At 37.5% G+C, this 26,678-nt stretch overlaps 1 protein-coding gene and 1 long non-coding RNA gene across 3 annotated transcripts in view; one reads left to right on the top strand and one right to left on the bottom strand.

Moving 5' to 3' along the window:
- Positions 1–3,907: 3,907 nt before the first annotated feature.
- Positions 3,908–11,393, bottom strand: LOC137482965 (uncharacterized). The gene is made up of 2 exons (XR_011004293.1): positions 11,296–11,393; positions 3,908–4,452 (listed from the first exon to the last, which is right to left on the bottom strand). It is a non-coding gene; the product is annotated as an uncharacterized lncRNA (long non-coding RNA).
- GABRG2 (gamma-aminobutyric acid type A receptor subunit gamma2) overlaps positions 5,992–26,678 on the top strand; it is a 65,042-nt gene continuing 44,355 nt past the window's right edge. For both annotated transcript variants that reach the window (XM_068205653.1, XM_068205652.1), the window contains exon 1: positions 5,992–6,787. In XM_068205653.1, the coding sequence (XP_068061754.1) occupies positions 6,681–6,787 (107 nt within the window). In that variant the 5' untranslated portion in view covers positions 5,992–6,680. The remainder of the gene's footprint in view (positions 6,788–26,678) is intronic.

The raw sequence follows: 26,678 nt of genomic DNA, 5'->3' as shown, positions 1-26,678 counted from the left end.
AGTTGTTAAACATACTCTTAAATTGCATCGAGGTTTGTTGAGACTTCCTAAGCATGCATTTCAAACTGCTTCCTTTGGCCTCTTGTCAGGATTTCTAGACTACTCTTCTGAAAAAAATACATCTATTCATAGGAAAACTGATAATTCACTTCTTTTTGAAAGCAATCATTCTCTTAAGGTAGCCTAGCTATTTTTATCAGGCAGAAACCAAGCATCTGATTTTGATGTTCATGTTGCATTATATATTGTGAAAAACTAATAAATGAATGAACCATGATTTCCTGGTCTATGAGAATTTTCATTCTTCATGTGGGAATAAAAATAATACTGTAGATATGCACAGTTTAAATAAACAGATGTAGCAGTCTCAAGAGCACTGTTTCTTTGTAGTAGTAAATAAGAAAAATTATATATACAATGACTTGGAACAAAAACATATCATTTACAGAACTCATTAATCCTGCCAAATGTGAGTGTATACTGATGAAATTACATTTGCAAGCATATTGGTCCATGAAATGTGCTCTTTCATAGCTGGTTTGAGGAAGACCTGTTTCATTTCATTCCAATACACGTATATTCAAGTACTAGAACACAGTAACGGAAAAGTATTCTTTCAAAATTTCAAATGTGTCTTTCCCTTTGGTATTTAGTGCTGACTGTGCACAGGGTATTTCTTCCTTTCTCATTGCTAAATAGACAATATATACAATTACAAATTACATGCAGGAAAATATCCAAAACAAGATGCAAGTAGGCTGAGTGGTCATGGGTAATAATCATATTTATGAACAATAAAATTCAACTTGTCCCACTGAAAGTGGAATTATGTAAAAAGAGTTCCCTTGTACCTTCATGTAGAGATTCTGTCATCACCCCAGAGAGGAGCCCAGCATTGCCACCCTCTCTCAACCCCAGGAGTGAGAGGTGGACAGGTCCAGCATTCTCCCTTCCCCTTTGGCTGGTGCTTGAGTACAGGAAGCAGAGTCTGGCTTCCTGGGATGGTTTTAAAGTGGTCTTAAACTTAGAGATTCAGCACAAGGCAAGCATGGAGAGGAAGCTGTATTTTGAACACAGGGTTTAGATCTAAGCTCTCAGTATAAACGTGTAATATTGTGGACAAGACTGATCTATGTGAATGCATATCAATAAATGACTCCTCAAAATTGTGCTTCTTCAAAACTCTTGGGAAGCAGAAACTTCTCCTAGGCATTAACAAAACTGTTCCGAAAAAAACCCACTAATATATTCCTCAGGAAGTACCTTAGCTTGGTGATTTCTTCACATAAGAATTTAGTGTGAAGGAACTAGGCCCTCTAGGTAAAGTTACAGGGTGAGGAAGCTTAATCAGGTCAGTGGCAGGGCGATGGGGAGTGCAGTTTGCTCCAAGAGTTTGATGATAACAGCATCTTAGATGTTTGCAGCACAAAACAACATTTGGTAAGTCTGTTCTGGCAGGAGCTTGTACATCTAAGCACAGTGTGAGAGCTCTTAGCCAACTTGTTTTCTTTACTGTTTTAGCACAAGATCAAAGCACGTAAGCAAACAGAGTATTTTAGGGTTGTGCTTTGGTTGTATTAGGCTACCAGAATTCTTTCTTTTAAGTCAAATACTTGGAAAGTGATTGCTTTGAATAGAAACCTGGTGATACAGATTGAATAATATCTATCTGTAAAAATGTTCACTTTGCATTAAATCCTGAAGTACCATTGTATGTGGTAGTGTCTTAGGAAACACTTCTCAATTTTAATCGCTAAGCTTTAAAATAATTCTTTAAAAATAATTTCCCAAGCAGCAGAAGATTTTGTCTTTTTTAAAAAATGCAGCAAGTTGAATACTCTAAGAAGGTGGCTTCAGCTCGAAGGGTTTCTTGAAAGAATTACTATTTTAAACCCATTTAGTCCTTTTTTTCTTTTATTCTGACATTTTAAGTGAATCATCTTCCAAATAAACAGGACTGAACCAATGCTTAAACAATACTTTTTCAGTTAAATAAATAAATATACCTTATAGTCCTCCTTCAAAATTCTGTGGCATCCATATTCTACACAATGATAGGCAATATTTCTGACTCCATCCAATATTTATCAGGGAAAAGTAGCAGAGAGATTCAATATTACGATGGGACTATTTTTTAATACTATAGCAAATAGTTATACTTAGGTTACACTTGGAAAAAGAGACAGAACTATGGTTGGATACACTGTGCACTATACTTCTGAGTTCACCTGCTTGGTACTGACATGAATGTATGTATTTGTGCAGATGCAATAATGGTGTTGGACTTGGATCACAAAGCTCTTTGAAAGGTCCAGATGATGTTGATTCAGTCAATAATCATCTCCAAACTATGATTTTAGTCTAGCACTCATCTAGTGCAGTTTTTGTGCAGCCCACCCCCATACCCCTCCTTCACAGACTCACTGTATTTTGAGCACATGGATTAAAAGAGAACTAGGTGTCTGGGTGTTCTAAATGAAATCCTCCCATGCACAACCATGAACACACATGTACAGTAATAAATGCATAAAACCATGACTTACCTTTCTCCTAGAAGTGTTTCAAGATTAATTTTTAGGTTTTCCATGTTTCAGTATGTATTTATACACCTGTTGATGACCAGAAAATGTGTTATAAGATAGACCATGGGAAAAAAAAATAGAGATTATATCAAATCCTAGAATCCCATCAAAGATATGCCTTATATTTGATACTATTTTCCTCAGGAGTTCAGTATTAAGATATTTACCCAGGGCTAGAATATGCTAGGAGAGTAGTTAAAAAAAACAGTAAAAACAGTAGTTAATGTATTTTCCTAAGCATCAAAACTTGACTTGATATGTAATAAATAGTCTCATAAAGCATAATAGAAAATTTAATCACCTAGATGTTTCCTTCTTATGCCATTAAGAGCGTCCTCAACATGACCCATGTAAACCAGTTACCTCTACCCAAATCATGTGCCCTTTGAGAGAGAGTGAAATCAGCACTTTATTTTTGGTGGTTTGCTTTGTTTTTGTCTAAAGCAATACAAGGAACAGCAACCTGAAACAGAAAGAATTTCCAGATAGGAACGTGTGATGAAAAACAATCTGGCAAGATATTGACATTGACAGAGTCCTTTTTTTTTTACTTTGTGCGTCTTTTGTAACACCTACTTTTGCATTTGCTTATTTACAGGTGTCTTTTTCGTCTTCCTTTCTGATGTATGATCTAATATTTGATACACAGAAAATAAATAATTTTAGGGTAAGGAAAAGCCGTGTTTTCCTTGGACACACAGGGAAATCATAGGAGATGAGAACCCCTTTGTAAACGAACAAGGCGTCTGTCAAATTGACTAAGATACTCTTATAATATTCTAGTCTGATACAAAATGCATCTTTTTGGAACAATGACTTCTGTGTTCAATTATTCTTCATAAGACAATTTCTTCAAAAACTTGAAATGATTTGTTATGAAGATACCACATTTGTTCCCAGGGACAAGTACTATGTGGGATTGGTTTATCACACAAAAGGTGTCAGGAAAACATTTCACACTAGGCAGTGTCCTCATGTAAATTTGATCCTTTGTGATAATTTATTATGATGGAATCCTAAAATACCAGCGTCTGATAGAGCTTGTGGGTACAGAAAGAAGAACAGTGTGCTTCAAAGACATTGTGTGTTCAGAGAGAAAACAGCCTGGCACATTTTTGTTTTTCTATGGCAGTTCTATCTGCTACAGATAAACAAAGTTTTTCCTAGCAGAGGTTATCAGTATAATATAATAATATTGAAAATCTTGAAGCATAAAATGTGGGGTTACATTCCCTTCCTTCAGACCGAGGTTGCAAAGAACTGCAAGGACAAATTTGCATTTAAAATTACTTAGAACCAAATTGGTATTTCTTGATTATTGGTGGATAAGTTTTATGTGTTGGGGACAAGTATTTTAGCGTTGAAATGATCTTATCTAGGAGCACTCAAAAGCCTGACTTGGCCATTGTGTGGTCTACTGACTGTAGCAGAGGCCAAAGATCCTAATTCCCTACCTAATACTACCTAAGTCCATGCCTAAATGTCAATTGCAGGCAGCTGAAATAAAAATTAAAGCTGATGTGTCTGCAATGAAAAATTGATCATAATATGGTGCTGCAAGTTTTAATATGCAGAAAAATCTACACAATCTTCAGAGTATGCTTTGCTATCAAAACCCACTGATAACCAATTAACAATGTGAATACAAGGCACAGCTAATAAAGTACCCACAGGAATAATACTATCAATGGTCTTTTGCATCTTTTACATCTCTGAGCAATCCAGGATTAGTATTACAGTATCCAATTCTTTTTGACTTACCATCTGTGTGATGGGAAGTCTGGAAAACTCTCTCAAGCTTTCACACCCGCAGGCTTTTCTTCTACTGCAGACCCCTTGCCTCTCTTAGCAGGAATAATGAGCTGACCCTCTGCAATGAAAGTGCATAAGAATTTTGTAGGGATCCAGGAGCTCTTTTCAGACAAGAAGACTTTGCTAATGGAACAAGTTTTCAGTAAAAAAAGGGCAGAGTAAAGCTGTCATGCTTGTGCAGACACGGTTACTGTAGCCAAGACAATAAATAAGTGTTTGCACAGTTCAAATTCTTAGCTATCAACAATTTTGATTCCCTCACCAAAATATACACAGCATTTTCATCCTTCAAAGGAATGTTGTGATAACTGATGAGAGAGATTACAGCAATAAAATCACAGAAGTGTCGTGTTTACAGGTAGTGAATTGAACCATGAGCAAATGTTGATATTTGAACATGCATACATACATACATACATATCTATATATAAACACTGAGAGGAAGAGAGATATGGGGAGAGTATTTAAAATATTTTATAGCTTTCTATCACTGAAGAGGCTGTATTGCACAAGTTGGTGGAATAACTTAATTAACAATAAGGTCATTGACTGGAAATATTAAGTAACAGGTTGGCAACTTGTTACTTGGTTTGTAAACACTGATAAAAATACAGTGATTGGGTTAGATATTGGCTCCAACAATCATCGAACTATCCAGGAACCAAGATGTATTTAATTCAACTAATAATACTAATCTGTTGATTATTGTTAAAGTGAAGTGCATTGTGTTTGGAAACAGAAAAAAATAATTTGATGGCTAAATGCTGGATCTGTGTTTTTAGAGACTCTGACAAAGTCACTACTGTATCTAATTCTGATGGATAAATTTCATTCTGCATTTGGATATTGGGAAATAACAGATTGTCCAGGATATTAGAAGGTTTGAGCAGAATCCAAGTGTCAAATTTGGCTCAGACAAGACTAAGTCCAGCAGGAAATTTCGATGCTTTTATTTTATCTGAAACATTTAACTTTCCCATAATTTAAGTTTTCTTTAGGATAATTTGTCATTTATTTCTCCATAAAGATTACAAAAGTGGGTTTGGGATGGAAAAAAAATGTTCCTTGTGATTAAATTTGCCCAATCCCAGTTCATAAATGTCTTTAGATAGGCTTGTTATTGTCTATATTTACTTTGATCTAGACAGAAAAAAATAGGGGAGATAAAAATAATATCATAGATCGTAGTCCAAGTACCTATTTTAGACAGAAGTGCTCTTACTTTAGGAATCATGAGATTCCCTGAATTTTTTTACTCCACTAGTAGTTACTAATTGCATTTTTGGACAACAGAATTTGGGATTCTGGTTCCAAAATTTGGCAGTGTTCATCTTCCATAGTCCTGTAGTGTTTCCCCTCTGGCCAGGAAGTGTTTCCTGTCCGTGTAGCCTCTTTTATTAGGGGGAGGGGAGATAAAAACCTTGCATATTCCCCCTGATCCTATCAGACACTAAATCACCTCATTCATACTGACTCCACCAATGCTGCTTTCCCCATTTCCTGAGTTACTTAGCAACAATCATCCCTCCCTTTTCCACTCCCCCATCCAACCTTTCATTTTTTTTCCCCCTTTGCAATCACGATTTCCACGCTGTTTAGAAAAATGAGGATGCTCAGCAGCATAGGGCAAGCTTTTCCTTCCAACCTCCTTTTTTATGCCTGCCAAATCCTTCTCAGCTCCAAAATGAAAATCCAGGCTGCCTGCATATGTGTAATCAAAGGTTAAAAAGCACGCTGGCTGACACCACGCATGTGTTAATCTGTGCTGCAGCAGAGTGCATCATTTCCACTTTGACCTCAGAGTTAATCTGCATTCAGGCAGAAGCTCCATTGCTTTATTTCTTTTTTTTTTTCCCCTCTCATTTACTCTTTGTTGCTTTATTGGATTTTCCTGCATGTGTATCAGCGGCTCCGTAAATGTGTATGTGCTACTTTCCTTGACTGTTTTTATTCTGTGAGTGTCTGTGATTTTCGTGTTTTGTTTGGGTTTCATTTTTTTCCTTTTCTTCCAATTATATTATTTCCCTAGATTTGGAAGCTGCTGCCTGAGCTGACGTTTTCTGATTATATCTGCAAAGGGCTTGTGCAGATCTAATTTCTCTCCCCCTGCATATTAATTCCCGCAGCTGGGCGCAATGTCTCATCCCACTGACGGGACCTGGTAGGGAGGAGGGAGAACTACTACCAAAAAAAAAAAAAAAAATTAAAGAAGGGGACGGATCCATCTGCAACCAAGAGGAAAGGGGGAAAAAAGCTGGGGGGGGGGGTGGGGGGGCTGGAATAGAGATGATTCCTCCAAATCCAACAAGCCTGGGGATCACTGCATTCTTGAATCCTGCATTTTCTCTCAGAATGATGGTGTGGGCACTTCTGTTCCTCTCTCTCATCCAGTGGTAAGATGTGCTTTCTGATTCTGTTTGGGAGGGTGGGGGGAGAGGGAGGGCTGGGGGGGGTGAAGAATCTGCGAATTTGCTGAGCTGTCGTGAGAATGCCAGAGGTTTGGATAGTGGCATTGTATCCGTCTCTCTCTAGCAGCCGAGATCTTAGAATGTTTTATTTTTCTTACAATTGTCGCTCTGACATGGGCAGAGGGAGGGCGAGCAGCGGGTGTGTGTGATGGTGGTACATGCCGGGGTGTTCATAGAATCTGGTGCCATGTTAATGAAGCCTTTTATCTCTGAATTAATTGCTTGCTCCGGTGCACGGAGCTATACGGCGGCTGTGTTTTGCGGGCAGAATGTCCGTGCATTCCTGCTTGTTTTCCCGGAGCGGGCAGCCCCATCATGGCTGTGCGGCGAGCGCGGCCAGGGCTGGGTACCAAGGACAGGGATGCGGGTCCCGCACGGCTCCTCCCGGCTCCGCACGGCTTCGCCGGGCCCGCACAGCTTCCCCGGGCCCCTCACGGCCCCCTTGGGTCCCTCACATCCCCCTTGGGTCCCTCCCAGGCCCCCGGGTCCCTCCCAGCCCGCGGCCCCACGCATCCCTCCCGTGCGGGCGGCCGCGGCTTCCCAGGGGATGCGATAGTTTTGGGGTTCGCAGCAGCTGAATGTTTCCAACGCGCCCGACTCGTTCTGCTGGCAGACACGCTGGGCATGCTGCATGCGTGCATCATGCACCTAAACGGAATGGGGTGAGAATCCCGACAGCCCAGGAAGCAGGAGTTCATATGTGGATGAGCAGAAAGTGGAGGGCGGGAGAATTGCTGCAGTGCCAAGCTTTGCGCTGGAGCAGACATTCCTGCAAAAATGTGTGGACTGTGCATTTAACAGGTTAGATGAGCAAAAATCTCTGCACGCCAAAGCGTGTGGCCTTCCAAGTGGCAACAGACCCCTCCTCACAGCTGCACAAGCCATGTTGTCACTAGCATCTTCCAGAAGTTTGTGCCCACTCTCTTTGCTACTACTAACGCTGGATTCACACAGCCTCCTCAAATTTACCTTCTTTCCCCTTCCTTCCTTTTACATGGACACTACCGAACCAAAAAGTGGGTTCTTTCTCTTTGGTTTTTTCTTTTGTTTGTTTTTCTGTTAGTTTTTGTTTTGTTTTGTTGGTTTGTTTTGTTTTTAATTTAAGAAAAATCAGACTTCATACCTGCAATGGTAGGATCTTAGTTCTAAGCCAAATAAAAGGCCAAATTGATTGGCTGGGGAAATGAAAAGTTGCTAGGTTTTCAAGTAAGTTTTTTCACACAGAAAGAACTTTCCTGTGAGAAGAAACTAAAAATGGTTAAAAATTGAGTAGAAAATGAGATAAAACTCGATGAGCCTAACATGAGGGTACTTTGGTGTTGGGAGTAAGACAGGTGTAAGATATTTTTGACCCTTATAGAACCAGTTATGATTACTACCTGAATACAGAAATGGAAAATTCAATTTTTGCAGGATTTTATGACGGGCTTTCATATTATTTTGACATAAAACTTCCACTAAAATAATCCCAGATACTTATTTTAGCATACTTCCTTCTTTTCACTCATCTTTCAGAAAAGCATTGCCTGAGAGGAATTTTGCCAAAATTATTTCATAAGCTTTAAAAGAAACCCTCCATAATGCAATTTATAGTTTTATCTCAACAAAAAAGTTCTGTATTCTGTTCATAGCTATCTGATAGCCAAGATGGTTTCTTCTGACAGCCTCCTGACCTCATAATTTTGAAAAATAAGTCATAGACCAAGAAATAATAGCTACAAGTAAAGGGAAAATTATTCTTAGTGCTTTACAGAAACATTTTAAATGAGTCAATATGCATATAAGATTTTAATTCTAACCAGCAGGACATTTTCCTCCTCCCATTGTGAAAGAAGCCTTGTTATTAGTTTTGGAAACTAAAGGACCAAGGCAGAGTTATAAAAGTTGAACTTAGGTACCAATTATTTATAGCCAAGATGAAAGGTTTTCTTTGTTAAATACTCATCAAACACTTCAGAATGAGGGGAATATTATTGTATTTTGTGTCACTTTTCTTGAACACAAATCCTGAAAGACCAACTGAACACTAACAAAGATGCTCCATGTTAAACATCTGAATAAATGTGTTGGCATCAATCAGAATACACACAGAAGTTTAAGAATTTGCAGCATTTTATGAAAGTAATGATTACCATTAATGTGCAGAAGTTTGAACCCTATTAATACAAAAAATTATTATAGAGAGAAATTTATTGTGGCAAAATCATTAACATTTAGAAGATTGAAGAAAGAAGAGGAAAGTTAAGACACCACTTAGGCATTAATGGAAGTAGCTAAAATTCTAGCACTGACTTCAGTAAATCATGAATGAATTCAGAAAAAATGCCATTTTACAACACTGAGGTATTTCATCTTTAGAGAATTTGTATCAATTTTATTAAATGCACAAAGTACATCCTTACAACTGGGCACAGAAAAGTTTTAGGTAGTGCTTTTTTCCAGTTGGTTTCTTGACATTCATAACTGAACTGCAAATTCTTGCCCAAAGTTCCCTCCTCCTCTTACCCCTCAGATCAGTGGCACAGCAGTGTGCAGTCCATCACATGGGCTTGGAGCTGTGTTCAGTGAAAATCAGCCTGATCAAGCTCCCAATTTCTGAAAATTGTACGTAAAAAATCTTCAGATCAAGAGACAATTTACAATTATTTAGGGAACTACCTTTGTACCCCTGATGTGGTTTAATCAGAAGTAATTATTTGATGGTTCTTATTCAACATAAAACATGTATTTAAGACATTCCATGTAATAGAAATCACCAGCAAAGTTTCAAAAATATTTAAAGCTGTATTCTGCACACTATATATATATGGGGTTTATGAGTTATTTTTGCAGAGCTTTAACAAATTGCCAGCAAAAGCTACATAATGCAGTAGATAACAATGTTCAGATGGGAAATGTGGGACTTTTTTTTTTTCACTTTTTGTGCCCAAGTAATTTCATGGCAATATTTTTATGCTGCAACTACATGCCTAAAATTGAAGACTGTCAAGACTAATCAAAAAAACCCCATAAACAAAGCAATCATTTTAGCATCAAAATAGTCTGGTGCCTAAGTGAATACATGTATTTTTATTAGTAAAGTAATGAACATGGGTGTAAATGAATTTCTTTTGCTCTTGTACAGTGATGTGATATAATAGCAAGGATGAAGAGAATATCCTTCAGATGGACAGTCACTTAGAATTGCTGTAAAACTTGCCAATATCTGTTTGGTGTTAATCCTGCAGCCATAGTTATTCATACATTTCCAATACTTTCACACAGTGTGTAACACTAACACCAAGCCAGAGGTCCCATTGCTGGAATAAGGAGTTGCTCAGCAAGAGGCAATTTCTCACCTCACAAGGTTTGGTCCCCTTTAAAGAAGTGTCATGATAGAAGATGTGGATCTAAGTCCTATTAAAATACGACTTTGTCTTTATCTATGATACCATGAAACTGAATATTCTTTGTGCTCCAGTGTTTGTATCAGCAGAGCTAAAGCTGTGTGGACACAGGACCTGCACTACCTGAGCGTGTCAGGGGGAACAAGGCCTACCTATGAGTTTTTCATGGCCATGCTGCATTCCTGACTGCTGGGAGCTGCAGTGCTGGGACACAAACTTAGAACAGCTATTATTGTCACAAAAACAGTACCAAAACTACTGGCCTAAAGTAGATTTGAAAATTACATTAAATTCTATTATTAATACCTTAATGGGGCAAAAAAAGATGACCGTCACTGTTTGCCTACTTGAAAATATATTATTTAGAAATAGGGATTAAACCCTTGGACTAACTTCTGCTGTAGTGACTAAACCACCTAAACATAACCTGCATGCCAAAACTCATGTATTCCAAAATACTCCAGTGAGTATGGAAAACAATGTCAGGTTTCTTTCAGAAAGTTTGAGTTTTTGAAAATCTAAAAAGTGAAAGCTGGTAATAAAAAAACTGTAGAAACTAACTACAATAAAAATACCTTAGGAAATTAATCTGCTCTTTTAATATAATATTTCCCATATTATTCTATGTGTTCTTCATGGCTATGCTTTAGGGTCTTTAGGGTTTACAGTATTCATGATTAATAGTAATATGGAAAAAGTATCTTATTGATTTGGATTGTGTTTGCATTGTTTTCATTTATGCTACATTTGTACTACTGACATATGTCATTAAATTCTATAACAGTTGCAAAAAAATTAAAAGGGAAGAAGAGGACTGAATGGATGAAGGGAAAAGAAGCAAATGCCTGGTCAAGGGGAAGTCTTTCCAAGTCTCAGTCCCAGTACAATTAAACTCCAATATGCTTAAGTAATGACCACCACTTTCTCCAACAGAGAATTGAATTGTGAATTGCATAAAGAATTATTAAATTATTAGATAAAGCATTAGACACAGCTGACCAGTAACAGATGCACATACTTACAGGATGGATGATTTTTTTACAGTACCTTGCAGACATACATTCCAGTAAGCTCCAAAGCAGAGGCAGTTTTAAGGTCAATAGCTGTGCCTGGCACTGTCCTGCAGAGAGAGATGCACTGGCTCAGGACCCTTCAGCCTTGCCCTTGTTACACTGAGTGTCAGCCACTCCAGCTGTGAAAGTTATATATATTCCTACATTCTGTTAGAGCGATCATTTGATTACTTACGTTTTAGCATTCATGGGGATAATTGGAGTGTACTGGGGTTCTCTCTTGGTGCAGTCTAACTGCAGCTTTGCAAACCATGGCACCTGCAGCCCCACTCACAGAAACCTTTAATACAGAAAAAGAGGTGGCTTGTGTGAGGCTGGCAGTGACTTGTGTAAGACTGCAAGTGAAGAACAAAGTGGAAGCTGGAGGGTGGATTAATGTGAATTCAAGCTCAGAAAATCACAGAATCACTGAATCATTAGGGTTGAAAAGGACCTCTGGAGATCATCCAGTTCAACCCACCCTGCCAAGACAGGGTCACCTGGAGCAGGTGACACAGGAACGTGTCCAGGTGGATTTGGGATGTCTCCAAAGGGGAAGACTCCAGAAACTGCCCTGTGCAGCTGTTCCAGGGCTCTGCCAACCTCAACATAAAGAAGTTCTTCCTCATGTCTAGGTGGAACTTCTTGTGTTTCTGTTTATGGCCATAACTTCTCATCCTACTTTTGGACACCACTGAAAAGAGTCTGGACACATACATATAAACACAGAGATTAAGGAAAAAACCTCCAAAACCTGATACAGGATGTCAGCGTTGAAGAAGTTTGGCTTTTTTTTTTTCATGCTCCATAGCCTATTTAGTGTTGTACTTTTAAAAACAGATTTCTATTGCAATACAAATTTCTTTTAATATAAATAAGATATAATTTTCCATATTCCTAGTTTTGCCTAGTAAGAAACCAACATCCTATCCAAAACCTAATGCTGAAATTCTCAGCAGTTCTGGGAATCTTCTCACATGACAGGCCTCATTTTATCCTCTCAGAAATTCCTGTTCCACTGAAGTCAGTCCATTGCTGAGAAAAGCCAGGGCATATCCAGTATAGATTCATACAGGTAGTTGCATGCTTATCTAAGAACTGGGAAAACACCCAAAGTTAAATTATAACTCAGTAAGGATCTTCAAACAGTGTTTCTTACACTGCATAATGCTTTTGCAGAAAGCTCTCAACCTACATTCCAGCTGATTTACAATACCTGTAAATATTTTTTTCCTTCATTTCTTCCTTTTCATTCTGTACAGATCATCAGCTAAAACGTCACACTCCATTTCAGACCAGATTGTAATGTAAATTGATTTTAAGTGGCACATAAGTCTTTCCTTGGCCCTCTGGACTAAAAGGAATTTCTCCATTCTAGAAAATGAGCTGTTTTCTGTGAATAGAACTTCTGAACAAGCACCAGGGAGGCTTTTTGAGAATATAGGTGAAAGAGATGTATTCCTTTTCTTTTTAGAAAAGATATGACAGCTGATGATAGAAATGGGCATCCAGATAACTTCATTGGAAGTAGATGTAAACTTTCTGGGCTCAAAGCAGGAAGCTGTTTACCTAGAACAAGATATGTTTCTTGTTCTTGTTTCTTATACAATGACTAAAAGACTTCAGAAAGTACCAGGAAAGAACCATAAATTCCAGAAAAAAAGAGCCCACCACCATAGTCAGGTATCTAATTATTATTATGTAAGGAAGTGCCTTTCTCATGGGAGGAGACTAAAACTCATTGAGCACCAATGAAATTAGGGACTGCCCCTAGGGAGAATATCCAACACACAAAAACCAGGGTGAACAGATATTTTAGGTGATGGAGAGATGAGTAAGGAACAGTATAAAGTGTCCATTCTAGATGTACTGATTTTTTTAGACTCAATTTGGTGACTTTTGATGACTTTAAACTTAGCATTCGCTGCATGCTTCCTTGTGATAATGGATTGTCGCCTAGATTGTCATGATGCTGTAAGGAGCCAAGTGTGAGAGTCTGAATTCACCTAGAATGTATACTTTTGCAGGTGCAATGTCTTTACAGGCATTTTATTTAGGTGAGCACCTGCCTCAGAAGAGATTTGGTGCAGTAAGTAGGAGCTTTGCTGTTTGAATTGGGTCAGGTTTCCTATTTTAATGTCCAGAATAACCTGCTTATTTGATTCTTTTAATTAAGAAGAAATTTAGCTTTGCATTAAGCCAAGAAGTAAAGAAAACAGCAAAATAGAAAATAATACTACTTGCTTTTACATTTCTTATATGAAGTGGTTAGAACATAATTTATATCAGAATGTGTAACCATCTCCTTCAATGTGAGAAATTTACAAAAGGACTATACTTTTTTTTTCATCCATATGAAAAAAGAGTGGGTAGAGGGAGATACATATTTTCACAAGTTCCAACACCTGCCAGCTGGCTCAGACAAACTGAGGTAAAAGAGGGGTGATTGTGGTAGGTTGAAGAAAACTATTGAGAGAATAGTGAGGATTATATCTAGTGTCATTTTGGGGTATTTGTATAGTTGTGCCAGATAATTAATATGCAAATCTTGTCAGACTGAATATTGGGTATTCAGTCTGACACATGGTGATATCCTCTTATTTATATAACAGTAATATTTTTAACACAACTGCTGTCAAAAAAGGAGGCTTTAATGCTGATGAAAACCACCAGTGACTGCATAAGCAGAAGAGAAATGTAACAAATACCTTCCCATGTAAATGACTACCTCAGCTGCATAATGTTTTTTCATGTGATGTCCTAAGCAACACAGAAAAAGTTGACTACAGCAGCTTTACTTGTTCTCTTACATAAAGGACACAGAACATGCAATGATATTATCCCTGGCTGAAAACTTACGAAAATGTTTTTCTTTTTAATAAGTGAGGTGATGCAGAGGCCAAATATATAGATTCAAAGAGAAGAAAAATATTTTAAAATCCATTAAACTCAGTGATAGCATTTCATTATAGGAAATCTCTAGTTGCTTGTTTCTGGAAGAGGAGAGATTTTACCAGGGATATTTCTGCCCTTATCTTTTGCTCTTATTCTCTGCTGTTGGCAGATGCCAGATGTAAAACACATGGCACAAAATGCCACTGGTTTGACCCAGAGTAGTGACTGCATTATGGTTACTCTAAAGTGATAGCAGGCAATAGAAATTTAGTAAATCACACAAGAATCTTAGTGCAACAGTTGATTACAACTAAAAAAGAAAATCATTATTGTTTAAAACAGATTTTCATATCTTGAGGATCAGTTCTATTTTTTCAAATCTAGTGGAAGGGCATTTTCACACATATTCAGTAAAGAACAACACAATGTGTAGGCCTAGCTGTGAAGTCGGGCCATTGTGTATGAAACTAAATATTAGTCTTACAAGGTAGAATTTTCATCTGTTTGCAGACAGCCAGTAAAACATTAAAGATATATAATTTTTACCATACCTAAACCAACATACACAGATTATTACCAAAAATAAAAGACTGATATATGTAAAAAAGCTATTTAAAATAAATGAAGGATAATAATGATCTTTTGGAAGGGATGGAATAAGAAGTTATTTACTTTTTATGCTTGAATAAAGCTCTTTTCAAATGATGCAGGTAGTCATGTATGAAATTGTATTTTTTACTGAATGTCATCTTGGACTTTGATGTGAACCCTTGAGATAAAGACTACCTTTCATTCTGAGCTATTTATCTTCTTCAACTTTTTGAATGCTCTGTGTTCTACTGAAAAATACTTCTGGTTCTATACATTGATGAGAAATGCACCTTAAAGGGGATCTCATACATACCCCCTAATAATCTTCTGCCAGAATTCCTCCCCCCAAAAAAGTGGATGATTTGAGGAAATGAGAGTTTTCCTTCACTAGTGGCTCAATGTTATATTCTGTAACACAAATAGCATGTTCTGGTCATATGAAGCTTTTGTTAATCCACAAGAAGATATCTTCAGATCCAAACAGAACTCTGCCTGCTGCAACAGATTGAGGATTATCCACTAAATTCCACTTTCATTTAATTCCCTTAGATTATTTTCCAAGAGAGAGATAAAGAGATAGCAGGAGGAAGAATGAGAAAGAAAACCATTAAGAGCAATTCATTTGATAATGCTAGAAAGCTTTACTAAACTAATCAATGTATTAGTCAATATGTTATTAAGTGATGCACTTCTGGGACCTACTGAACCACACATATGTTTGCTGGAGGTGGAGAAGGGTGTCACCAAAGCAGAATGAGATGTGCCCATGATAACCAGGCCCCAAGATCAGTCATCTCTTGGACATTTTGTGTACATCCCATGGAAGGGTAGTAGAGTTTGTACTCTGCTTTTCCTCTCCAAAAACTGGTGAAGAAACAAGAGCCTCCACACTACAAATTAACACTAAAAGGGCTGCAGTCAGGTGGACAGCAGATATGGAAGCAGGCAAGGGAAAACATTTTATCAAGAAGTCTGCAATGACTTTTCCCCTCTGCTACCCTGATCAATGCCTCTGGCTTCTATTTTTATATCCCTAAGAGCCATTCTTCTAAAATTTAAGCTTTTGAACTGACTCTCTGTGCAGAAAAATAATCACCTGACCCCCCCCAAAAATTAATAACATAATTCTATATGTAAACCATCAGCTCATTCTTAGTTTGTGAATGGACAATATTTTCAAGAGAACTGTGATGCCATGGCCCATACAGATAAAACAGGAAAGGCAAACAGGCACAAAAATATCAGTGAATGAAGAATGACAACAAATAATTGATATATAATTAAAATTACAGTCAGCTTGACCTTCTTCGATAAATTACTGATAGCCCTTAGAGTTATTTAATTCAAGGAGTAAAGACTTCAGCTAAGAGTGCAGGAAGGTTGTACATTTGCTATGAATAAGAGACAGAACTGAACCTGGTCTGGAAGTGAATTGTGAAGACCGGAATTATACAACATTTTAATATAGTGACAAGAAGCCTGCTATGCTTCAAATAGAAAACAAGTGCAGGGGTTGGGAAGATGAGTTATGATGGTCAAATTAACAAAGACGAGAAATGCAGAGCAACCATTTGCATGAAGTGAAGACAGCCTGGGTATATGTTTTGGGAGTCAGAGCCATTCCACACTTGAAGAACACAAGTGAGGAAGCTGGTAGTGGCTTCAGAAGGAAGATGGGGTGTGTGACCCACATGATAATATTTACACTGCCAAGAACTGTCTTAGTAGCTGAACTTGAATACTGAAAAGACACCTTTTGGCTTCTCTATATGTAACTTAAATGATGCATCCTGCCCCTCTAGCCTATGAGGGCTCAGATGTATTTGAGTATTAAAATTTTGTTTTGTAATGGAGTAGTCACTATTTTCTGGCAAGGTGAGGATTTGAAAGAGGGGAAGGTTACCAGCAGTAAAATACTTGGAGGTCCTTAGAATACAATTACTAATATTACTAATCTTTTAATGAAGCAAAATAATTAACCAGTATCACAGACCACATTGTATTGAATAAACATATTGGATATTTGTAAGCTCTTTGGGGCAAGAACAAGCAATACATTAACAATGACTTCTCTCATTTTATTTCCTGGTTTCTAAAGGAAATGCTAAAAAACCTCACTAAGCTGCTTTAAGGACTTATAGCATGCACTTAAAATTACTTAAAACCTTAATAAGTCTCTAATGTAGCACATGAGAATAAAGTCATGACAAATCTTTCAGGCCAAATTCCTAAATTCCATGTCCAGCACAACTGACAAGACTCTGAAACCCACATTTAAATGGTGAACAACATGAAAATATTCTTCTTTGCACTGGTTATTGTGATCCAGATCCACAGCTCTGCCTCCTTTATATCAAAAGGTTGTAAACCTAAGGTACTGCTATTTTGTCCAGGTGAGGACAGTTATCTTCTCACCACATGCCAACAGCACCTCCAGGGACAGTTCGTTGTTCTGAAATTAAATTAAGCAAGTCCAAGTTACCTGCTTTTAATATCTGACCACTTTCAACCACTGGTTTACCCACTTAATGCATTTTAACCACTTAATAGCCAACCACTTTTACTCTGGTGTACCTGTTAATAAGGATTATTTCTATTATGAGTTCCAAAATTTACTATTCTGTCATATAGGAACTATATGTGTGAAAAAAACCCATATATAGATTTGATATTAAAAGGAAATAGGAATAATTTTAGCCTTACTGATTTCAAAAAGTGGATTTTATTTCAGGCTTTGAAATAAAATTAATCTTTGGCCAGAAAGCAAGAAATTCAGCTCTTGTAGTAACTTTGAAAAAGTTCTGAATATGTGAAGGCTTATGGTGAATACTAGAAGGGGAAATTGTGAGCAGCTTTAATTATAAAATTTATTAAGGAAGGGAAAAAAAGAAAGAGGAAAGGTACTATATCTGTAAAGCAAATTCTTCTGTTACCCTCCCTAAGGCTTTATCTCTCTTAATATCTCCATAGTAGATAAGTACAGACATGATTAAATTCAATGCAACATATATTCACACTAAAAAATGAGAAACATTTGTTATCTGCTATCATTACCTGCATATGCAATGTTCTGAGCTCCTCAATAAAATAGCAATGAAAGGATTTAATGAGAAGCCCAGAAGTTTAATAGTCAAATTACCTCCAATCATAAATAGTGTATATTTTAAATAGGACCTCTCATTTTAGTTAACAAGCAGCAATTCCAAGTGGTAGCTGAACAGTGTATTTCTTTAACACAGATGTCATATCTGCAGTGACACCTTGGAAAATAGGCTGAGGCAGCTAAGCTGGGCTTCAGTTTTGCAAGGTTTTAAGCATTCAAGCCTTTATTCAGGAAAACACTTTCATTTATGTTTAAATGTTTACCAACATGGTTTTCTACACAAAGATTGGAATACTGAGCAGCTGGCAGTATGGAAAGAATAATCCTGGAAAATCTGACAGATATAAGCTAAAAATGCAACATTTGCCAGCAAATGTATTCCATTTATGTCCTCTCTTCTAAATTATTTCTTCAGTAATCTGTCCTGAAAAACTGTAGAGCTTAGAATAACACCTGTTTTTTATTAAACAAATTATCCTGAGGTGTGTTTGCCAAATTCCCCAGGATCTCAGGAGGATAAATTGCATGCAGAGCTTTACTTCAGTGGCTTCCAGTGGAATTTCTTATCAATACTCTGTCAGTTATTCTGCATAAGTCTGTAGCTCATAAAAAGCTGCTGGATCTGTAGCAAGGGAAAACTGAAGATAGATTTATCCATGTGGGAGATAGGCTACAATTAGTAAAACATCTTCATCCTCATCTTCTGCTCATCTCCCATTAATTTTAGGGGTTTACAGGTGTCCATCCTTACCTGATGGTCCCATCAGCATCTGTTCAAGTCATGGAAAGACTCTTGTTTTTAGAGTTCCTGATTATGTAGTTTGGGTAAGATCCACCAACGACCAACAAAATCTCTGAAGCCTCATTGTGCCTCCTCTGTATCATAGAAAAAGGGGTCTGAAACCCTCTGCATTTTGCCAATGAGTCTGTTCTGAGTTGCCATGATGCTTTGTGCAGCTACCCTAAATTCCTTGCTTCAGTGCTCACAAGTACAATCTCCATAAATGACCCTTGCTTCAGTGCTCACAAGTACAATCTCCATAAATGACCCCACATGTAGCTGGTGCTTACATCTCTTATGAGGAGACCACACAGCTGGCCATGGACTAATCCAAGGTGACCTGGTAATGCCAGATGGTAACAAATGCCTATCCCTGCCTGGTCTTTAAAGCTCCTTGGCTGTCATGCCATAGTGGCTGCTCTACAGAGCTCTGATGGAGCCAAGGAAACCTGACGAGGACCTGGACATTGTGGCCCGAATATATGGACACCTAGGTTTTCAACTGAAACAGTCTCTGCAGCACATTTACTGGATCCTTTGACGTAGCCACAGTACAGAGCTGCAGGAGATGAGACAAGGAGAAAAGAAAATCCTCTTATATAATCTCTCAAACTGAAGGAAATATTTTCATCACTGTATGTTTTTCTGGACTTTGTATCATTCCCTGTAGCATCTTCAGCACCCTGTATTCCATTGCTAAACATATTTTGAAATGCTAGTTACATGAGTCTACATCTCTTCGACTTGAATATGATTACTTTTCTCCACAAATTTCAGAAATAAATTGGTAATAGTGCTGGCTCCCAATGCAGTGTTTCAAAATGTTGCTTTTGGAATATGTCTATGGTTACATCCATACTACTACTGACCCTTGTAGCCAGTTCTACACATTAATCAAACCCACTCATAGCTTCTGCTTTTATTTGGTTATTGTTCTTATTCTTGCTCTTTTCCAGTTATGAGGCATTCAGCTTTCTCTAGCCCTGTATAACATCTACTTATAAAAGAAGTTTCTAGTATCTTTCTCTATAAAATTTTCATTCCTTTTACAAGGAAAAACTTCTCCGACCATAATCAGAGCAATGACAATTTATAAAGGCAAATTCTATAATGCTGACGAGAGTAAAAAAAGGTATGCCAAAATATTTGTGGAGGAAAGAAAGAATTCTGGGAGATACATGTTTGTATGTGTATGGAATAGAAATTGCTCCTACTTTCCTGGTGTTTTGACGAGCCTTAATAGTCACATTCCAATGCAAAGGGATGGGAAGATTGGCTTTGCAGTGATCATTATGCCTAGCCCACTCAAACGTCAAAAACTTCAGAGCTAGGTAGAATTTGCATGTTATGTGCCTTACATTTTACTTATTGGAGATTGATAAAAAAAGAAAAAAGATAAGACACTGAGTGAGCCCATACACAGTTTTTTCTCACTAAAATAAAATTACAGATTCACCGTCATATTTTTTTAGTTAGGAGCTTTAAAACAATTCACAATTTTTTCATTAAAAAGTTCAGAAATTCTTGCCTATAAAGCTGAATATAGTGAGATAGCTGAATATAGTTGAATAGTAAGATTTTCTTTCTATGGACTACATATCCAAAGTAAGCTTTTTAGAAAATTTTCAGGACTCCAACATTTCTTTTTGAAATTATCTCTGGAAAAGTGGGGCATAAATAGGCAAGTAAGATGTAGTAGCTTTGCATCACAATTTATGTGATGATTTTTGGAAGCACCATGTGTGAATTGCAGCTGCAGCCCAGCAGCACACCACAGGCACTGCTTTGCACTGAGCCTGCATGGCCTCAGGACAGAGGCTTGTCAGGGTCTGAACTCCTCTTGACCTGCCCACAGCTCCCTTTTACTTGGTTTAGCTGCCACAGCCATTTATTTAATTGACCGAGCATCTATGGCTAATTTATCTGACTTCTTGTATGGTACAACTAGAGTTTTATTTAGACAATAATAACAAGCCATGACTCCATGGAGAATGAGTTACTGACATCACTGTGCAGTGCAGAGAAATACATGGCTGTTACAACAGCAGAGGCATTGAGAAGTGGACTTGGAATGTAGCATGGCAGGGTAAAAGCACAGGACCATGGAATCATTAAGGCTAGAAAAGGCTCCTAAAATCATTGAGTCCTGTCATTAACCCCACACTGCCATGTTCATCACTAAACTATGTCCCCAAGTATCACATCCACATGGCTTGAATACATGGGCTGGTGACTCCAGCACTTCCCTGGACAGTCTGTTCCAATGCCCAACAACCCTTCCAGTGAAGAAATTTTTCCTAACATCCAACCTAAACCTCCCCAGCTGCAACCTGAGGCTGTCCCGTCTTGTGCTATCCCTTGTTACCTGGCAGAGGAGACTGACCCACAGCTGGCTACAGCCTCCTGTCAGGTAGATGTAGGGAGGGATAAAGTCCCCCCATAAGCCTCCTTTTCTCCAGGGTAAACAGGCATGGGGTGAGTTGAGAAATCCTGCCTGGGTGGATTTTAGAGCACAGGTGCTGGCAGTCCTCACCCAGAAGCTGGCATGCTTATATGTCCCATGGGATTAAGAAAATCCTGACATGAAGCTGTCCTGATAGTACCAACCACCAAAGAAAGTCCTTCAAAACAGATAAATTTGATAGGGGAATTGCAGAACACTTGTTGATGATTTTCCTACTCAGCTGACATAGAGACATTAGTTTGCCACTTACATTCTTAATGTATCACACATCTACCCTGTTATCAGAACTAAATTCCACATCCACCTCTGCACAGTCTGTTTTATGAGCATGAGTGCAAACAGTGTCTTGCATGATATAAGTTGGTTTATGTGGGAACACATGGGTTACTATTGGTTACCATGCATTAAAAATGAAGTTAAATCAGAAGAATTGTTTAAAAAAGAAACAACAAAAACCAGTTTAATGTTCACCATTTGCTTACTCTTATTTTGTGAATGAGTTAGCTACATCATGATGTAATTAAAGACATGTGTATTGAGCAGCTATTTTCTGTTCATTCAGCTCTTTCTTCAGATGTATTTTTATCTAAAAGCATTCCAGTAATGATACTTCCATGATCTAAGAGAAGTAAGAATTACTGATACACTCAGAATAAAACTATACTATTTTCACATTTATCTTTGACTGGCTCCCTAAACATTGAGGACTTACCTGACCCACTTGCTTTACCAACAATAAGGACTTTAATGTTGCTAGTAAGCACAATGCAAAGTCATTCCCTAAGGAATGGTTAGGGATTGTTTCCTCCTCCATCATGAGATGGTTTAGCATCATACCCAGTCTTCATCAAACACAAATAATAAGGGGCATTTATGTGCTTCTTAATGTTGTAAAAATGGTTTACACTTACATGCAGAGAAGATATCAGTTGGCTTAGCACAGCAAGTAGGACACTAGTCCTTTAGCTGGGGTAAGCATTCCATGTTCCTGGCTTCCAGCCCAACACCAGGAACACTTCATTATAGAGCTCTTCTGTGTACTGAGATGGAGAAGATGAGAATGAAAACATTCCCTCATAGATTTAATTCTAATAAGGATCTATATTCAGCTTAACATGAATCTGTGTTCAGCCTAACTTGAATTTATAGCTCATGCTAGTAGACCAATTAAAAAAAAAAAAAAAGTATTTTAAATTAAAAAAAAAATGCTCAGGAGTGCTACGCAATAAGCAAAACTGCTGACATTTCTAGCACCTCACATGTTTGTTTTTAAACACTGACAGATAGTGATGAGAAGATGACTACATCATGAGTGATTGATTCCAAAAGTGACTTCCTTCTGGGTGAAATTACCATGCAAAGAAAATACAGAAAAAAATTGTGCAAGAATTTTGAAAAACCACAAATATGGGTGCCTCATGGGGTACTACAGAACAAGGACCTATTTTTTCCATTTCTCAAGTCTAATTGAGCAATAGGATTGGGGGTTTTGAGTTAATGTTTTTTAAAGAGATGGCTGGAGGGCATCCATGATTTCCTAATCTTACTCACTGAGAAGAGAATTGAGCTTTTTAATTTAAAGTGAGATTTTAGAGCAATCATTTATAAAAGCAATGCACCTCATTGGGGAAGAGATATCACATGGAATACTAATAGATGACAATTATATACAATAACACACAGCCAGAAAAAATGAAGTGAGCTCAAGTTAAAACTGACCTAGTCAAATCACATTTCACTAATGGTTGTTTACTCCTTGTCTTGAGATTTGTTAGCTATAGTGGAAATCTACAGGAGCTGAGTAATAGCAACAGGCATAAATCATGCTCTAAATACCTTAGATTTCACATTCAGAGATGCATAGAATGGTTAAAAAAATTAAAAAATAAGAGAAGGGGATGGGACAGGAGAGGAGCAGCAAAAATGAATGTAAAACAAAAAAGAAAACTTATGATGTCCACATAATTCCAAGATTAAACTATTTACACTTAGATATAGCTAGATACTTTCAAATAAAGCAGATCAACACAAACTAACCCTATGACTGATGCAGGAGAATAGCTGTAGCTCTTTCTCCCTTTTCTGTTTTTTTCTAATGCTTTTGCTCACTGCTAACACGAATATCCATAGCCACAGTGAAAAAAGACACAGAAGTAGATTATATAACATTCAGTAAATAAAATATAATGAAACACAGTCATACAAAATTTTAGCTCAAAAACAAAAAACAAACATTGGAATAATCATCTTAAGTTATAGATGCTTATCTGAATCATCTGATCACATCTTAGACTCCTCCAGAGCTCTAGTAACTATAAATGTTGCACTTCAAGCCCAGGCTGTTCAAAATGAATGATGTATGCTTGTTTCTATAATTATCTTTCTATTCCTTACTGGCCTAAAGTTTCCTTCATCTCTTTACACTTTATCCTCCCTCGGGGTATCATACCATTCCTCTCCATACCCACAAGGTTTTTTTTAAAATTTTTTGTGGTGTAATTCAGCTTTGGTTAATAACACCAATCTGTTCTGATAGACCTGGAGATGTATATCCACTATCAATTTATTTAACAATATTCCTCAATGGTCTACTGAAGAAACAGATTCTGGACTGGGTGCTACATTTCAGCTTTTGGTTCTTTGCCAGAGCTGCTAACAGTGGTCTCTGTTTCTGGTAATTTTTGTGACAACTGGCTGTGAGGCCATATTGTTGCAACTAGAACTATTTTAAAAGGGACAATAATCCCCATGGTCACTCACGACTTAAATCCAATCAGTTGTGTAATGCAAAAATTGCACTACAATTTTTCAGCACAGTGAACTAGAAGACACTGTGAATACTGCAAACCAGAAGGTTTATTGTTAGCACTCTCAATAAATGCACTCCAAAGGGCTTTTTTAAAAAGTGTTTTCATGACCTGACAGGAATGAAACAAAACATAAACCAAGTTAAATTTTTCATTTGAAACCTTTCCTTGTAAACACTTGCTGCAGCCAAATTCAGCTGAATCTGAAAATACGGAAAATAGATGCTTTAACAATAGTTAAAAATAGCTAAAAATTATTACATCTTAAGTGCAGTAGTCAATGTGAGTGCGTGTCTTGGGCAAGATGTAGAAGGACTGGAAGCTAAACCAGTCTGCTGTGATTGACAGTTTTATGGACACTGATACAAAACCACCACTGCCATATAATATTTTAGAAGTCTGTGAAGATGTTTAAGAACTGGACTGCTTCACTCAAATTGGCTGACAAGCACCTGTGAGGTTGCTGGGAGCTGTGGAATGACTACAGGAAAGCCTGTAAAATCCACAGCATGATCCATAGGTGCTGTGCTGCCAGGTATCATCTCTTCAGGGGAACAGAGTGTAAATGTTCACAGGAATCCAGACAGCCTTTAAATCTCAGGGCAGGCAGAGTTTTCAGAAATGACTGATTGCTGGCAGTTTGGGGCCTTCATGTTCACTAAAGATGACTGAGAAGTCATTGCTGGGAGCATTCAACTGAGCTCCTCTAGTAATTTCTGGCTCTTAACAAAACCATTTTGAGACTTGTGTGCTCAGTCCCATAATCTAAGTGTTTCAGCTGTCCCTATTTCTTTATGAGAACTGTAATATTGTTTTAATAATTATTTTCATATGTGCTTCAGTCCCTTTGTGACTTAGGGATGATAGAAAAATTTAGCTGTGCTTTGTTTTAAATAATCATTTCATGCCAAGATTTTAACTATATTACATAATTTGAGTAGTACATGGAATGATAGCTGCAGCAGAAGCAGTGTCTAGGAAATAAATTATCTTCTACAGGTGACCTACCTAAAATCCACCCCACCCAAACCACTGAATAGAGGTCAAAATTATTTTCTTTCCTCCAGTGAACTTCCTCAGCATCCCTTACTACATGACTACAACAAATGGCCAAAATACAGCTTATACACCCTTGTGACCTTCACTAAGAACTCTGTGAAATCCAGGATTTCAGGCTCTTCTAGAACATTACAGCTTCATCCAGAATTGTAGTTGCAGCAGCACCACAAATCTAGGTGAAGGGAGTAGGACTACAAGACAGTTTCTCAGTGATTTGTTAGCCCAAATTTTTCAACTTCATTTTGTGTTCTGGAGCTTCTGATAACTGACTGGATCTTCTCTCTAAGAAAAGCATCCAAGTTTCCATCTTTGATGTGGGAAATGATTTAGGAAGAGATTCATATTTGCATTACATGATTTTTAGTCCTAATAAAATTGAAGCTTGGGTATTTGTGATGAACATTTAGTAGTAAAAGGGAAAATAGGTGCCATTTTTATGGCATAAATAAACAGAAACTCGGTCCTGCGCATAGCCTTGGGATTTAAACAACACAAATGGACAGAACAGAAACAAACAGGACAAGAGAATCCATGGCACAGCTTTGTGAAAACATTTTCTGCTTCAATCAAGATACCTTTACTTAAAATGTGAGTCAGCAAGGGAGAATTTAGACACGGTTAGATTTCCAGAAACACTGTGTTCTCTTCCACATCTGCTATTTCCACATCCTCATACGTCACATCTGCACACAGCATCTCTGTACCCACAGTGGGAACCTGGAATACATCTTGCCTTCCCACTGACCCTGTTGCCACCATGAATAACGTATGACCTGTGGATTAAGGTAATTTTTTATGCACACCAGAGAATGAATCAAACTTGACTCTTCATTAAATTAAACAGTGCTAGTTAAACTGCTAGGTGAACTGGCAAGCCTTGTTTCATTTCTTCCCTGAGAGGTAGAAAACATTGGTGTTTTCAATGGAAAACTCAGTTTATATTCAAGTAGTTTATTACATCTTTGCTGAAAGCTGTATAGCTTTACTTTGTATAAAAGATGAATTTGCCCAGATTTTTTGATAAATGAACTTAAATTTTTAATTAGATTTAGATTATTTAGTCATTAGCTATTCAATGCTGCTATAGGTCTTTCCTTTTAAGCACTTAGTGGCTACTCTGATTCTGCTTGTAAACAACAATGCAATATTAGCAATTAACTCTTAGGTGAAGTTTCACAACAAAATTCTTGGTAATGGTTAAATTTAATTTTCTATATTTAGAAAAATTAGAGGACAGAGCCACAGCAGGTACAAACTGGCATAACTCATTTAAAGTCACTGGAACTACAGAGATTTTGATGAGTTTATATCACCTTATATCTAAAGGCTGAAAACTGACCAACCATGAAAGTTTTTTTTTGCCAGAGAAGAGTATCCTTTCCCTTCTACTCCTTGTAATAAATTGTGAAAATCATGTTATTGTGGATTAGGAAATAATATCTTATTTCAAAGGGATATCCTTTGAGAGTTATTGCTCACCACGTAAATAAGATGTGCCCAATCTGTCCCCCAGTTTAGACTGCAAAATTATTGCTGCTGTCTATGATACTAAATAATGCATGGCCTATCTCTACCAACACATGGTAGTGCCTTTCCAAGAGGCATTACATATGATTCTCCTGGAAATCACATTAGAGTGTCTCTGATATAGAGATGACAGCAGAGATCATCCAAAGTT

The sequence above is a fragment of the Anomalospiza imberbis genome, chromosome 15 (assembly GCF_031753505.1).
Source record: "Anomalospiza imberbis isolate Cuckoo-Finch-1a 21T00152 chromosome 15, ASM3175350v1, whole genome shotgun sequence".
Lineage (NCBI taxonomy): Eukaryota > Metazoa > Chordata > Aves > Passeriformes > Viduidae > Anomalospiza > Anomalospiza imberbis.
This window is presented reverse-complemented; position numbering and strand designations above follow the sequence as displayed.